This window comes from Aplysia californica, unplaced genomic scaffold (assembly GCF_000002075.1).
Source record: "Aplysia californica isolate F4 #8 unplaced genomic scaffold, AplCal3.0 scaffold00601, whole genome shotgun sequence".
NCBI lineage: Eukaryota > Metazoa > Mollusca > Gastropoda > Aplysiida > Aplysiidae > Aplysia > Aplysia californica.
Window position 1 is genome coordinate 423699 of NW_004797871.1, and position 16162 is coordinate 439860.

General features: G+C 39.3%; 1 protein-coding gene across 1 annotated transcript in view; it reads left to right on the forward strand.

Moving 5' to 3' along the window:
• Positions 1-15478, forward strand: part of LOC101857361 (sodium-coupled monocarboxylate transporter 1) — a gene marked incomplete at its 3' end in the record, with an annotated part of 35195 nt that extends 19717 nt beyond the window's left edge. The window contains 6 exon segments of the mRNA XM_013087550.2: positions 759-829; positions 5514-5600; positions 7205-7431; positions 11640-11740; positions 13340-13464; positions 15394-15478. Of these exon segments, the coding sequence (XP_012943004.1) occupies positions 759-829; positions 5514-5600; positions 7205-7431; positions 11640-11740; positions 13340-13464; positions 15394-15478 (696 nt within the window).
• Between the last annotated feature and the right edge of the window lie 684 nt (positions 15479-16162).

Consider the following 16162-nt stretch of genomic DNA (forward strand, 5'->3'; position numbering starts at 1 on the left):
GGAGAGAGAGAGAGAGAGAGAGAGAGAGAGAGACAAAGAAAGAAAGAAAGAAAGAAAGAAAGAAAGAAAGAAAGAAAGAAAGAAAGAGAGAGACTGGGAAACAGAGAGGGAGGGAGAGAAAGAGAGAGAGAGGGAGGGGGGAAAGAGAGAGAGAGAGAGAGGGGGAGAGGGGGAAAGCGACAGAAAGGGAGAGAGAGGAAGAGAGAGGGAGAGAGAGACAGAGAGAGAGAGAGAAAGAAGGAGAGAAAGAAAAAAGAGAGAGAAGACAAACGAACACGTAGACAAACAGGCTGACAGGCAGATAGACAAAAAAGAAGGCAACCGATGAAAGAAGAACAAACAAAAAGAATAGAGTGAATAGTAAAGACCGAGTAAGGTAACACGAGAAAACATGAAAAAATACAGTTAGAATTCATATTTTTTATTGCCCCCCCCCCCCCACCGACAAACTAATACACAGCACATAACCCAATATTTAATCGCTGGGCACATTTTGCTTATGATGGAAGAAGAAACTAAGCTATTAGTATTATCTTGTTTCATTTGCAGTTAAATGCATCTTCATACATTTGTGCCCAGCGATTAAATATTGGGTTATGTGCTGTGTATTAGTTTGTCGGGGGGGGGGACAATGAAAAATATGAATATGACAAAAAAGACGTGCTTATTATGATCTACAAAAATGAAGAACAGGTTGGAAAGTAATTTTAAAAAACACACAAAAAAACAACGAAGTTGACTCAATTCTTTGTCTCCAGTGGTATTCTACGGTGGGTGCGCCGTGGGCATGAGCTTTATTGCTGGCACGTTGGAAGGAACTGTGTTGCAAGTGAGAAAATATGGCTGTTCGTCAACTCCAAACATGTGTGGTTCGTGGTGAAATCAGGTCCTCGTTAAAATAATGAAATCGAAGAAACCGACACCCGTAGGGCAATTCTTATCGATTTTTAAGGTTGTTTTTTTTTGTTTTGGCTTAACAACTTTTATATCCATTAGAAACATATTCTACTGTGGATTTTACTGAAGCACGTTGGTGAGAGGTTTGAGAAAAATATAAATTTGCAGTTTCAAGGGACCCTCTGCCTTTAAAAAATCACCAAACTGTACCAGCCATTCTCTCGTCAATTTTACGTATGACACGGACCCCCCCCCCCACATCTTTCAATTGCAAATATCTCAACTTCTACCAAATATAGACGGATGTTAATTTTCTTTAAACTAAAGCAGTGTAAAAGAAGAGGCTCTAAGATGATACCAATAACTCCATTTGCTACAAAATTTTGACGATTGCCTGACTCCACCGTGTTGTGACACATTTCTATGTCCGTTTGTCAACGTGTTTGTATTTGTTCCTGCCTCTCTGTATTTTTGTTTGCATGATACTATTAGTCTGTGTCTGTTTGCCCTTCTACTTATGCGTCATCTATCTATCTATCTATCTATCTATCTATCTATCTATCTATCTATCTATCTATCTCTCTATCTCTCTATCTCTCTATCTATCTCTCTCTCTATATCTCTCTATCTCTCTATCTCTCTCTATCTCTCTATCTCTCTATCTCTCTCTCTCTCTCTCTATCTATCTATCTATCTATCTATCTATCTATCTATCTATCTATCTATCTATCTATCTATCTATCTATCTATCTATCTATCTATCTATCTGTTTTTGTTGTTGTCCCTTGCCCATTTCTATGACATTGATGCCATCTGATTAGTAGAAAAATGTGCGTATGGTAGTGTCCCATAGTGTATTACGTACATAATTGTTATAACATGTAACTGTTACATATAGATATTCAAGATAATTATTGATGTTTGTGACGGATCTGAGAGCAATGATGATTTTATAAATGACAGTGGTGTTGGTGGTAAGTGATGATTTAGGATGGTGTTTATATATAATTATTAAGAAGACATGCTTATGTTATTTTCTATTTTGATGTTAGAGTTAGTCCTATTTTCCTTTGTCTGATGAGTCACGAGGGATGTTGGCAGCCGCTACCCTGTTCCATTCTGGAACCATCTTTAATGTCACCGTGAAGTTCTGAAATGGTGGGCACAGTCTTTACTAAGGTGACCTCGTTAGTATTAGCCTATTCTAGTGGGCCAAGAAACGTGAAGAGAGGACCTTAGTAGGTAGACAGTACAGTGGCAGATATGTTGGGGATTTCGTAAGGGGGTTATAGGTAGTAAGTTGACAACTGGGTTATAGACTTAATAACATATTTTACTCCCTAACTATTTATCTCAGTTATTCCTTTCGAGTCTTATTTAAACATGAAGTTGCGGAGATTCCGACACAGGATCCTCGAAACCGAGTCGAGAGGGAACAATTTACACACACTATTGTATCCCCTCGCCTCAGGGTGAGCGGCCTCAAACTCCACAATCAAGCACCCTGTGTCTGCATCTCCACGGTCTCGTCAAACATCTGTGTAATTTCCACAATGACATTTGAAAATAACTCTTAAATTTGACAAATCATTTACTGTGTAAATCTGGATGTGCTTTTGTCGGATAAGTTACTACTATCTATCTATCTATCTATCTATCTATCTATCTATCTATCTATCTATCTATCTAGCGTCTTTATTTAAAATAACCTTACAGTAATTAAAGAGGCGTATAATTCATAAAGCCTCCGCAGATGGTCATTAGATTCCGGGTTAAAAATGACCTTATAGAGGTTCAGCAAATATACTGCATCATACCATTGGTAAATGATTGTTTAATCACGGACCTTTCCTTTAAAATAATCGTGTAGTGTTCAAAGCACCGGCAATTTCATTTTACCTTTCGCTGATAATTATCATTAAACTTGCTTTCTTTCTTATTAAAAAAGCAGGGCGTTCAATTTGACCTAAAATTCATACCATATTATAACATCATTGACATATTATGGCTGTTCAACTCAAAGATGTTTCCTTTTAATTTACCTTTCAGTATTCATAATAGTATATTACAAACATTCCATCTTCTTCAGGCGTAGTCAGGCCTGGAGCAGACCTTGACGATCATGGTACTCCACTCATTTCTGTTTTGTGTCTTCCTGATCGGCTCAGTTTTAAACACTTTTTTTCTGATGCAAAGTTGTTCTGGTCGTCTATGCACCCTGTTCTCTATCTTTCTCTGCTCTTCCTTTCCTCTATCTTTCTACACAGCAGCTGTTTCTCTTGTCCATTTGATCTATTTCTGTGGCCAAAGAATCCCAGTTGCCTTTTTGTGAGGATTGTGGTTATAGATCTTTCCGAACCTGCCACTTCTCTACTGTTTTCCTCTCTGTCCATGAGATTATGAGTATTGTCGTAAAATACGACATTTCGGCGGCTTCCAGTCTTCTCCCCGACGTCTCCTTGTCCTTGTTTAGTGTGAAACTCTCGCATGTATACGTACGCTTTTATGGTTCTTATTATTGTGTTTACTATTATACTTCAGTTTGAGAGAACAGCTTTTTATCTTGTTAAAAGTTTTGTTTCTTTAGATATTGCAATTCTCTCTTTAAAAATTCACTGTGCCATTGTTGGAATCTGCCCTAAGTACTACCAACGTATTTAAAGCTGTGACCTGTTTTATTCCTTCGTTCTTACATGAGATGTTGTATTCTGGGATGTCGGCACAGTTTAAAAGACCACTTTGCATTCCGTTTACTTGGCGGGCACTTGTACCCCTTTCTCCTCGCTTTTCTCTGTCACTCTAGTTAGAATTTCATGGAGTCGGACTCAGAATCAGCTATGAAAACTGTATTATGAGCATTCTATGGATAGTTCATTATATTGTAGCCGCCTACCTTGACTTTCTTCCAGATTGCTAATGTTAAGTAGTACCCTTTAGCTGTATAAATTAAAGAGATGTGGAGATAATAAACATCCTTGTCGTATTCCTCTGCGGATTGGCCTGTATTTGTTTAGCTCGTTCTACCATGTATATGAAGCATACGTTTCACATATGGTCGTTAGATTCGCGGGGGTGGGGTCGGGGTGTTCCTTGTTTTAAATTAACACTGTAGTGATTTCACAGAAAAAAATAGAAGGAAAAAGGGGAAGGGGTGGACCAACCCCCCCCCCCCAACGTATTTAGAGAACTAGAACAAACAAGTAACAGGAAAAGACCAGGAAATTATAACAATGTGTGAGGCGTGCCGACAAAATGAGTTGTTACTGTTGTTGTTATTTTCAAATCCCTTTAGACGCTAGTATTTCGCCTTTGGCAGCGCAGTGCCTCCTTCAAGAAACAACATGCCTTTGTCATCTAGTCAACGTCAGAGTAGAGTAGGCTTTGAAAGTTTGAAGGTGTTTGTAGGAGCCTGCGTCGAAGAACTGCCAGGTTTGAGCTGTGAAGGAGAAGTTGTTCAACGGTATCCTCGTGGTAGTCACATTGTTTGCAATGGAGTTCCCACATGGGGTTAATCTGCTTGTTGGTGTGTAAGTGTTCTGTGCAGGTTTTGAAGATCAATGTCTGATCGACTTTACATAAGAGACTCGAAGGTTCTTTGGGGTTGTGTTTGTCAATGTACCCGAAGAGAGATCTTCCTGTTTCTGTGTTGGCCAATCTGTTTAGCCATTCGTCTCTGCTTTTGGCTTGGATGATCCCTCTTCAGGTCTGAAAAGAGGCGACTGTGTCTCCCTAGGGCAGGCTTGCTCCAGTCTTTGATAGCTGATCTGCAGTCTCATTCCCTTGTACTCCAGAAGGGCCAGGCACCCACTGCAGTGTGACCCGGCCGCCATATGACGTGCCCATCTGTTTTACAAGGCTGAGAATGTTCCCGTCACCTCAGTAGTTTCCTCCTCCCTCGACAGCTTGGAGTACTGACATTGAGTCAGAGAAGACAACAACACCCCCAGGTGTTAGTGAGCCTTCAAAAAAGTCTTGGGTGATCTTCTTGGTTATCTTGGTTAAGATCTATGGCAACTCTATCGGCGTCATAGTTGGAGCTGTATGATTCACACGGGCCAAATAGTTGGGTCTGCTTCTTCTCTCCAAGGTTGTTTCGATATTTGATGATAGATCCGTATCCAGCATTCCGTGTAGCGTTTGTCGCTTACCAATCTGTGTATGCGAGAAAGTGGAGTTTCAGTATACGAGTCCACTGTCTCCAGAGAACTAGTTCTGAGGATTTCTTTTGTGTGGTCTAGTCAAGGACAAAATGAGTTACTTCTCGCAATCAAAGAACGGAGATATTGGCAAAAAATTGACACAAGGGTTATATTTGTAAATTCTAAACCAAGGCCATTCTCTTCAAGCTTAACATGACTTTTATTATTTCATTCTAATAAATTAAAAAAAACCCCGCAAACTATAAACCTGGCGCCTCTATTTCCATCGGGCTAATATCCGAGAAGTAATTCATTTTGTCAGCACACCTCAAAGGCTTTTAAAAAAAACTGCAGCTGAGCAGAGAAATAGCTGGAGAACCATGATCGCTGATGTCTTTTTAAGATCTAGTACTCCATAATGATCTGTGAGTTCATAAAGTAAGGCTTTACATTCATGCCTTATCTTACCATCTGCAGGCAACTGTGAGCTTAATGGCAACCGCGGCTGGACCTCTGACTGGCATGTTTGTGTTAGGTGCTTTCTTCCCCTGGGCAAACGCATGGGTAAGACAGGACATCTCTCTCTCTCTCTCTCTCTCTCTCTCTCTCTCTCTCTCTCTCTTTCTCTCTCTCTCTCTCTCTCTCTCTCTCTGTTCGTGTATGTGTATGTGTACGTGTGTGAGCGTGTGTATGTGTGTGTACGCGCGCGCGCGCGTGTGTGTGTGTGTGTGTGTGTGTGTGTGTGTGTGTGTGTGTGTGTGTGTGTGTGTGTGTGTGTGTCTGTGTGTGCATGTGTGTTCATGAATGTGCAAATTATGTATGTATGAGTATCTGTGTGTCCGTGTGTTTATTTACCGTTATGTTTAAGTGTATATTTTAGGACTGTTTTTATGCTCTCAGGTCATGTTTGAGTGGATATCGTACGGTCTTTGAGGTCAGATTTGAAGGGACAAGCCAAGACTCTCTTTATCATTCTTCTGGTAGTGCTACAGTTTAAATACGCATAAGGGGGAATTTCCAAGATACATGTATATTAAAGACCCATTGAAACCATTCTTTAGGGGGCTCTCTACATCTAGTAAATATCTGGCAACTTGGAACACATGTGTCACTTTTACCATAAAACTACGACAACTACAGAGTTGAAAGTTGGCAAGAACATGCCAAAAGATAGATAGGTCCCCATGACGAAGCCCGATATTTTATTTATTAATTTCCAGAATTTATAAAACTATATTTGACAAAAAGTTCCCGTCCTTCTTTGGCCTTTGTGATTATTCCACTGAGGAACGAAACAAATCTGCGTAGCTCTCCTTCATAACGGAAGTGCAGGGAATGATCTCTGTGCCTAGGCTTTACAGCTAGACACTAGACACTGCTTCTGTGATTTTGAAGAAATTGGTGCTTTCCTTTTACAGTGTAGCAGCCCTTTCGTGGATTATTATTTTCTTAGTGCTTTATTTGTGATGGTGTAAGGCGAAACCCAGATCTAGATTGTCTGTTTATGTGTTGTACTTGTTACAGATCAAATGTAGATCAGAAAATTGTTTGGGACACAGAAGGTAGGCCTACCACTGACCTGGCTGGACTCGATTCATGTTTTGTGTTTAGAACTAGATCTACTGGCCATTCGTTTGGGTGTTGTACTTGATCCAGATTTAGACATCTGAATAAGGATTTTAAAACATCGTTTGGGGCATGGAAGGAAGGCCTACTAGACCTGTATTCTATTTACGTTTTGTGATTAGATCTACAAATGTACTTGATTAGATCGTGCCCAAGGTCAAACCATATCAAGACATATCTAAAAAGAGTCTACTAACGCATTATTATTGTGGATCTATAGAAATAGAGAACTTAATCAAGGCAGATCTAAAGCAATAATGTAGGTCTAGAGGCCAGGCGCATTTTGTGATTGTGAAGGTAAAATCGTGCACAAGGCCAAACCAGATCAAGACAGATCTAAGAAGAGTCTACTAACGCATTATTATTTTCACAAAACCCACCCTTTTTCCTATTTTAGCGTTGGATATTAACACCTCCAGGCAACACGTGCTGTTGATGAATGTGGAAGTCTTCATCCTGTCTGCCCTTTGGTGCCATAAACATAACATGTTGCTTATGAGTAAGCCTATTCTTGTTTTTAATAGTGTTTTTTTCTGTTATAGGGAGCGATTACTGGTGCCGCTGTGGCGTTGACCGTATGTATGTGGCTCTCTATTGGCTCCTACATCGCTGGTGTGAACTATAAGGCTATTCCCTTCCCCACCGGCACCTGTTCCATAGGTATTTTGAACAGTACCACGACAACCGTTGCCATGACGACGAGCATTGCAACAACTGCTGCTATGAGTACAGCTGGCGCTCCTCCGGTGCCAGAAGACAGTTCCATTGAGTAAGACTGGGAAATTGGGATGATGATGATGATGATGATGATGATGATGATGATGACGATGATGATGATGATGATGATGATGATGATGATGATGATGATGATGATGATGAAAATGATTATGATGATGACGATTATGATGATGATGATGATGATGATAATGCTGGTGCTGCTGCTGCTGCTGCTGATTTTTGTTTGTTTCCTTAATGGGCCTGGTGGACGCTACGAAGAAATCTTCGAGTGAGAGCGAGGCTCTTTTTCGGCTCCATTGTCATTATACTTAGAGGTTAGAGGCACCTCCACTCGTCCAAATAACTCCATTTGAATTAACATTGTTCTTTGACATTCAAACATGCGTGTGACACCCTCCTTTTCATGGCTACATCTTCGGCAACGTGGGCTGAGCGCTTCATTCACAAAGTTCTTATACCATCTCAAGCTCCAATGATGGTCCGACTGCAGTCTCGCTAGCTCAGCCTGATGATGATGATGATGATGATGATGATGATGATGATGATGATGATGATGATGATGATGATGATGATGATGATGACGATGATGTTGATGATGATGATGATGATGATGAGGATGATGTCCCTTATTAACCTGAGAACAGTCCTTAACAGATTTTCATGTTTTTTTAGTGTATATTTTTTTTCTCCAAATAAACGAACTGTGGAAATTTGTTCTGGAGAAAAGGTAGCTTACACGTCATGCCACATACGTGACTTACATGCATTGAAAAGTTATTATCTTTCGTTGGATTGAACTTTGACCTCTTGCACAAGCACGCCACAAGCGTCTGTTTTAATCGACATTAAAATGGAAAGTTCGCAGCAAATTGCTACCCCAGAATTACTAAGCTCTGCTCAAAACCTAGTTTCGAGAAATTAGATGTCAATCCTTTTTTAGTTTCACAATATGTGAGGCAGCGTGGCGGAATCAGGCTCTCGTCAAAATAATCAAAGTGAAGAAACCCACATTTTCCCCAAGGTTTGTGAATTTTTATTAAACATTTTTTGGGGCTCAACACCTTTCATGCCCATTAAAGAACTCATTTCTGTGTGGATATTTCTGAAAAACGTTGATTAAAGGCACAAATGTGTAAATTTTTTGTTACCACGGACTCTTAAGCTAAGGATATAACTAATCTTGGGCGGCCATTTTCTCCCTAATTCTACCTCTGAAAAGGGGTGACCCCCACCTCCTTCATTCAGAAATATCTCGACTTTGTACTGAAGATAAATGGATATTGCTTTCAACCAAATAAAGACAAGTGAACAAGCTTTAGGATTATACCCATGACTCTACATGCCCAAATATTGACGAGAGCCTGATTCCACCGCGCTGCCTCACTCACATATTATGTCAAGCTTTTTCGAATGAAATTATTCTTTGAATATATTGATAACGACTTGCGATTTTGATAGAGCAGATAGAACATAATGATGGTTTCTGACCTCATGGTCTTATAACTCAAAACGGCCAAAAATGTCAAATAGAACTTTGTAATTCTAAGGTAACGCAATATTATTCGTAGGAACATACGCAGCAATGTTGTTTCGGTCCCTTTCTGCACCGTCATTTAGATTAGGGCCAACACGTCAAATTTGGAATTCAGGCGTCTGTGGTGTAGTGCTTAGACTCTTCGCTGTCGCACGCAGGAGACCAGAGTTTGATTTGCCGACTGGGGAGAACATTCCTATCGAGCATCTCAGTCTATCTGTTGGTATGTTGTATCCTTCTTATCCCGGGTTGGCCCTGACAGGCAGGGTAACACATCTGCTTTTTTAACGATCTAATTTATGTCGATAGGGGCGTAAAACGCATATATTAAAAAAAGAAGTGTAGAATACCGTATTGTTGTTCAAAATAATGCGTCTTCAACTGTCTCAAGAACTGCATTAGTCTCTCTTTTTGTTTTCATTAGTGACCCTTCCACTAAGGTTTCTTTAAGCTGTACCCCATTTGATTTCATTTCTTTCCATATAGCTTTCAAAAGTCTCCTTATGCCGTCCACCACATTTCTGGTGCCGCAAAAATATTTCCACTATCTAGTAACTGACAAGAATTGCCAGCCGTATGGAGGGGTTGATCACACAGATCTCGTTTATTTTGTTATCATTCAAATATTTCAATGTTTCCGGATTTGACTCATTTTGTAGAAACAATTTTTAGTTATAAAAGTGTGTTTTGCGTTCATGTGTGATTATACGTCCTATAGATCTATGCCTAAAATTTTGAAGGTATTTGATCTTCTCCCCTTAGCGTATGTGTTAACTGTAGAGTAATTACATCTCAGATGAATACAGAAATACGGGAACAATTCACGTCATTATGTCTGCTACTGCTAGATTACGAATGAACAACATGTATAACTACTGGTACACCACAGACGTCAATGCTAGCTTCTAGTGAGGGAGTCAGAGATTGACCTTACGTTATATTCATTTTTCTTTTTATATGTGTCACGCTTTGTCAGTTTGTAAATGAAGAGCTAAATGAAAAAAATAACCCACCAACAGGACAATAACACGAACAAAAAAAATCCCTTGACTTCCATTTCGAACATAGTATTAATATACTTTCCACACTGATATCCTTTAAGATTTTTAAAGCGAGCTGTGCCTACTTTGGTTGAACGTATTATGATAGCAAAAAGGACAAATATCGATATACAATAGGATTCAGTGATATTATAGTAAACAGTTGGCCTAGTGTGAGTTTTCGAGCTATTTACATTTACAATTTTTCAAAAGTGAAAAAAAAAGTGACATCATAAGTGTTTTCCTTGCGTCTTTCATGTGGCTTGTTTTTGATTAACTTCCTTGGGCGGGGGGGGGGGGGGGGTCTCGTGGTCTAGAGGTACGGTGTTCCCCTCACATTCAATAGGCCCCGAATTCGAAACCTGACTGTCGCAGAAGGTTTTCTCCTTTCACCGCCTTCCTGTTCTCTAATCATGTTCTGTCATCTGCTTTCATTTCCACTTTCCCTGCCCCCCCCCCCCGGCTTTCTACTGCTTCTGCTTAGTTCTTTCTTGTTGCTGATCTTTGGGTGGTATGGTTCTTTTCATCTATGCAGACGGTCAATTTAGCTTAAGATGGTCACAAGGTTGTCTTCGTGCAGCTTCTTTTATTGCTAATTCTTCCTATATTTGAAGCGCAGATTCTGTCGCAGTGCTTGCATATCAGCGAGATAGATCGTAGCTATGTATTTCCGCTGTTTTTCTTACGTCGTTGGCTCTTCTCAATCTGTTTGTTTCTGATGCTGCTCTCTAGCATTATAGTTCTTTCCTTTGTCAGCTTCCTCCTTGTTTTGCTGTCCTCAGCTATTTCTTTCCAGATGCTGACATCTACTCCAAGCTTAGATAGGCTGTTTTTGTAGGAGTTTTTGTACCTCAATTTGGGCTTTCTTCGTGGCCTCTTTTCCTTGGCAAGTTCTCCATAGTAGAGAAGTGGCTTTGGAAATCGGTTGACGTCTATTCTCTTGACATGGCCCAGTCATCTAAATCTTCTTAAACACAGGATAGTTGTCATGCTCTGGAGGATTGCCCTGGCCAGCACTTCATCATTGGTGACCTTGCCACGCCACGCCCCGAAATGCCTAAAAAATTGCGGCAGCATCTAAGATGGAGAATGTCAAGGCGCTTTTCTTGCCTGCTGTACAAGGTCCATGTTTCAGAGGAGTGTCCTGAGGACACATGCTTCGTAAATCTTGATCTTTGTTTTGATGGTTAATCTTTGTTTTCCTCTGCTCGTTTTGTCAGCCTTCCAAAAGTTGTTGCTGCTTTCCCTATCCTGATGTTGATCTGATCATCAAGTGATGTAGTAGAGCTGATGGTAGACCCCAGGTAATAGAACTTCGGGAAGGTAAGATCTAACACCTAGCCTCGGATAAGGGCGAATAAGTCTCGGAGGTCCCGTGTGCAATTTGCGTACACTAAAGCTCCCTTGTGGTCCTAAAATCAATAAGAGTAGGCTTCAACCGCCATCCGGTTAAAATTCAAAATTAATTCCTTCCACACTGAAATAAATGCTTAATGTGTCCCTCGCGCCTATATGGCCGTATGTACCTGCAAGCGCCGTAAAACACTTTCCAAAACATACCATAATTTTATCGTTTGTTTTTCAGTCTATCCCTGAACCTTCTATTTGTTACGCTCATATAACTATTGTAATCAACTGACACCTGTTTTGGAATGCTTTTCACAGTGAGTTCCTGAGCTACATGTACTCCATCTCGTACATGTGGTACACAGCCATCGGCATGACTGTGGTCGTCATTGTTGGCCTTCCTGTCAGTTTTCTTACAGGTATTCTAGCTTTACCGAGTAGTCAATACACTTGTAGGGGATAGAGTGCTTTATAATTGCAATCTATTATACAGTGGCTTCCAAAAGAAACTTGAAATTGTAATTACCCTTCCACCGTCTTAAAGCCTTGCATTACCTACTCCTGTAGCATGCCTAATTTTTAAAGTTAAATAAATTGTGCCTCAACTGACACTTTAATAATTTATCTATGTTATGAGACGCCCGGGATGCGATCTCTCAAAATTGACTTACAAAATCAGGCTTGGCAAAATTGTACGAAATCAGAGAAACATAAATTAGTCTTCGTGCGTGGATCGAGGAGCACTAATATTGGTAAAATGGACATAAATCATATTCATTGAATGGAGAATTTTGTATTGCAATAAACAATACAGAAAACAGAGCAACAACAAATACCACGCAAAATTTGGACTTAACATAAAAGGTGTTGATTATTATTCTACTTAGAAGCCAATGGTTTTGTGTTGTGCACGAGCCCTTTGGGCATCAACCGTATTACATATTGGATTTAAGCATCAGTCATTTCATCTCAAATATCACAGAGTTGCAAACAAAGGGTTCACATACCTGTAGGATTCATATAGGGTTATTTATTAGTAACCAGTCCAACGTTGATTTGATTTGGTTTTCAAAAAATTGTCTAGTGGCATTGGCCAAGTGAGAAAGTTCTTTGCTTTGCATGGAGATGTCTACTTGAATGACACCATGACGAAAGTAAGAGTAAGACATGATGTTCCAGCACTTGCGCGATGAAGTCCACTAAACCAAGCCATCCGGTGATTCTCATGAAGACAGTTTTGTTAATTCCACCCCAGACATCCCCAAACCACAGCAGTTTCATGGCTTCTGTTCCTCACAGACAGATTATATGTCCGAAATCTAACTAACACAGTCCATATGCAAAAAAATTTCGTTGCTCGACACGAAACCACTAGCTCCGAAACAAAAACTAAATTGATTCTAATAAGCACATGTTATGTTAAGTCCAGGTCCAGGTTTTGTGTGGTATTTGTAACTGCTCTGTTCTCCAATCTGTATGAAAATATCAGCAGAAGATGCTGCTCGTTCCAGAGACAATAATATTCTCTTTCCATTTGACATTCAATACATGTCTATTCCACCAATGTTGATGAACAAACACACACATACATACATACACACCTTATTATATGTATATTTAAAATAAATATATAAGATATGACTAATATATTATATATATATTTATATATATATTTATATATATATATATATATATATATATACACATATATTTATATATATATAAAAACATAAATATTTACATATCTGCCTCCCTCTCCCCTCTGTCTCTCTCTGTCTCTCTCTGTCTCTCTCTGCCTCTCTCTGTCTCTCTGTCTCTCTCTCTCTCTCTCTCACACACACACACACACACACTTACATACACACACACACACACACACAAACACACACACACACACAAACACACTCACAGGAACACACGCACACAACAAACTCACATCTATCTATTTGTATTTATCCATACAGCCATAACCAGAGACAACAACAAAATAACAAACATTTGTCTCGACTGTTTCACAGGCGCCAATTCCATGCACGACGTTCCCACCAAGTACCAGATCCCGTTATTCTCGAGACTTTTCTGCTGCTTGCCTGACTCCTGGCTCAACTTCCTCAACTGTAAACGAGAATTCCAAAAGCCTGAGGTGAGCTAACCCGACGCTACCTAGGAATAACCAAGTTCTATTTTCTCAGTGTACCTAGTTTTGAGAAATTATGTGACGCCAAAAGTTTGGAATTTCATAACACGTCAAGCTTTTTAAAAATGTAATTCTTCGAATATCTTAATAATGACTCTGAATATTCTTAAGATTTTGATAGATCAGATAGAGCAATTGCTTTTTGACCTCATGATTTTAGTAACTGAAAACGGCCAAAAATGTTAGAACTTTGTAATTTTGAGGTAGCAATGAGTCACGAAGCGGTGGAATCTGGTGCTCGCCAATTTTTTGGGGTATATTATGGAGATATTGGTATAATCTTAAAGCGTGTTCATTTGTTTCGTTTTTAATAAGAAATTACCCGTCTGGCTTGAACAGAAGTCTAGGTATTTGTCATTGAAGGAAATGGGGAAGTGGGTGCCACCCAGTGTCGTTGGTAAAATTTGCTTGAAAATAGTTGCCAACGTCTGGAGAATTCCAAGGGCTTCAGTGTCTTTGGTAACTAAAAATCTATACTTTTGTGCTTTTGATCAATGTTTTACCAGTAAAATCGTCAAAGAAATATAAGTTGTTAAATCGACGGAAGGTGTTGAGGAAAAAATCAGTAAACATTGCTGACGAGAAGGAAAAAAGTAATTTCCTTAAATTTCATTATTTTGACAAGCCGCTTGAGTGCGCTATAATGTCACAAACAATTTTTGAACTGTAAAAATTAGTTCGTTAATTCATATCTTAATTAGTCATCTCGTTTTGTGTGTACGTTGGAGAGATAAATACCGGTATTACGTTAGTTATTTACTTCGTCATATACAGTGATGTCCAAAAGAAATTTGAAGATGTATTCACCCAATCTTCATGTTAAAACCTTGCTCTACCCACTCATGTAGCAAACCAATTTAAAGCTAAATAAATTCTGCTTCCTCTGAGACATTAGTTTTTCATCAGCCAAAGACTCGCTCGATACAGGTTCACTCAAAATTGACCTTAAAAATCATGGTTGGCAAATTTGTGTGAAATCAAAGAAACGCAAATGTGCGTTTATGCTTGTACTTGAGCGTATTAGATTTAGTGGAGAGGACTCACATTGCATATCTAATGAACAGAGAACATTATTGTCTCTGAGATAGGCAATGTTTTATTACAATATTAATTTTTTTTAGACAGATGGGAAAACGGAGCAGTCAAAAAATGCCACGCATAACTTAGAGGGAGAGAGAGAAAGAAAGAGAGAGAAAGAAAGAGAGAGAAAGAGAGAGAGAGTGAGAGAGAGAGAGAGAGAGAGAGAGAGAGAGAAAGAGAGAGAGAAAGAAGAGAGAGAGAGAGTTTTGATTAAGTAATGTTCATTTCAGTCAGTTCATTAGTCAGTCCCAAAGTAAGATAGGCTACCAAGTAAATGATCGGCATTAATTTGTCTCTGTTTCAGACTAGCTATGCATAGTATAACGTTAATTTGTTTACTACAGGCTGGTTCGTTGGGTAATATGCACATCCAAACTGAATTTTTACTGATTGCTAAGGTAAAAACCGTTGCTTTATTTTAATTCCTGACTCCCCGAAAGGCGGGCGACTTTTGGTGGGATGGTTTCTGGTTTGGTGGACTCGTGGTCTTAACCTTTCTTTTAGTTTACTTGTTTGTTAGCTATTACCGTTGTTCTTGGGTGATTTAGTTTTTGAGAGCTATTTATACAAATTGGTTATTTAGACCCTAGAGACTGTAGGCTGGCCTTTAAAAATAATTTCTGATTGTGTTTCCAGCTTCAAATCGGTACAAAAAAAACTTCCGTCGGTCTAAGATAAATGAAACGTCATTGAAAGACAGAGTATCTGTCTTTGAAATGTGCTTATCATGCCTGGTTTAGTTAGAATCAAACTTCATTATACTACTACTATTTCAAATTCCTTCCCTGACTGTAGGATATCCGCCCCGACATGGAGGACGAGGAGATGAGAATAGACCCTCTCACGTCAAATTCAAACGAAAAGGTTCTGCAAAAGAACGGTAAGCTGCGATGACTTTAGTTGACTCTACAAGATAACAATAATAATATTGTTTATTTAACTTATATAGATTGCTGTGTTCTGAGTATATTATTATTTGGTCGCTTGTCCTTACAAGCGGGCTAACCCAGATTTCGAGGGTTTCCAGAAATCTTGACCTACACTAAAAGTGGACATTGCCCTACCTATAGAAGAAGTTTGGTTTCATAGGTGTGTATATTTGTTTGGTTATAGAGAAAACCCTACTTGTCTTTTAAAGAAACTGAACAAGGGACAAAAACTTTACCTTCGATTTTGTCACAACAGCATTTTTCGAGATAGCCCATTTGTGCTTAAAAGCGACCATTTTTCGAAATGAATTCTTTGTTGTGGCATCCAGTCTTGTTTTTGTTTCTTTATGTTTGCTGTTGCTGGTTGTCGGTGCTGTCTAATTTTCTATTGTCCTCTTTGCAACTGTTGTTGTTTTCATTCTTGTTCTTGTTGTTATTCTCTTGCTCTTGCTCCTGTTTTTGTTTTTGTCGTTGTTGTCGTCGTCGTCTTCGTTGTCGTCGTTGTATTTGTTGTTGTATTTGCTGTTGTCGTTGTCGTTTTTGTCATTGTCGGTGTTGTTGTTGTTGTTGTTATTGTTATTGTTGTTGCTGTTATTGTTGTTGTTGTTGTTGTTGTTGTTGTTTCTTCTTCTTCT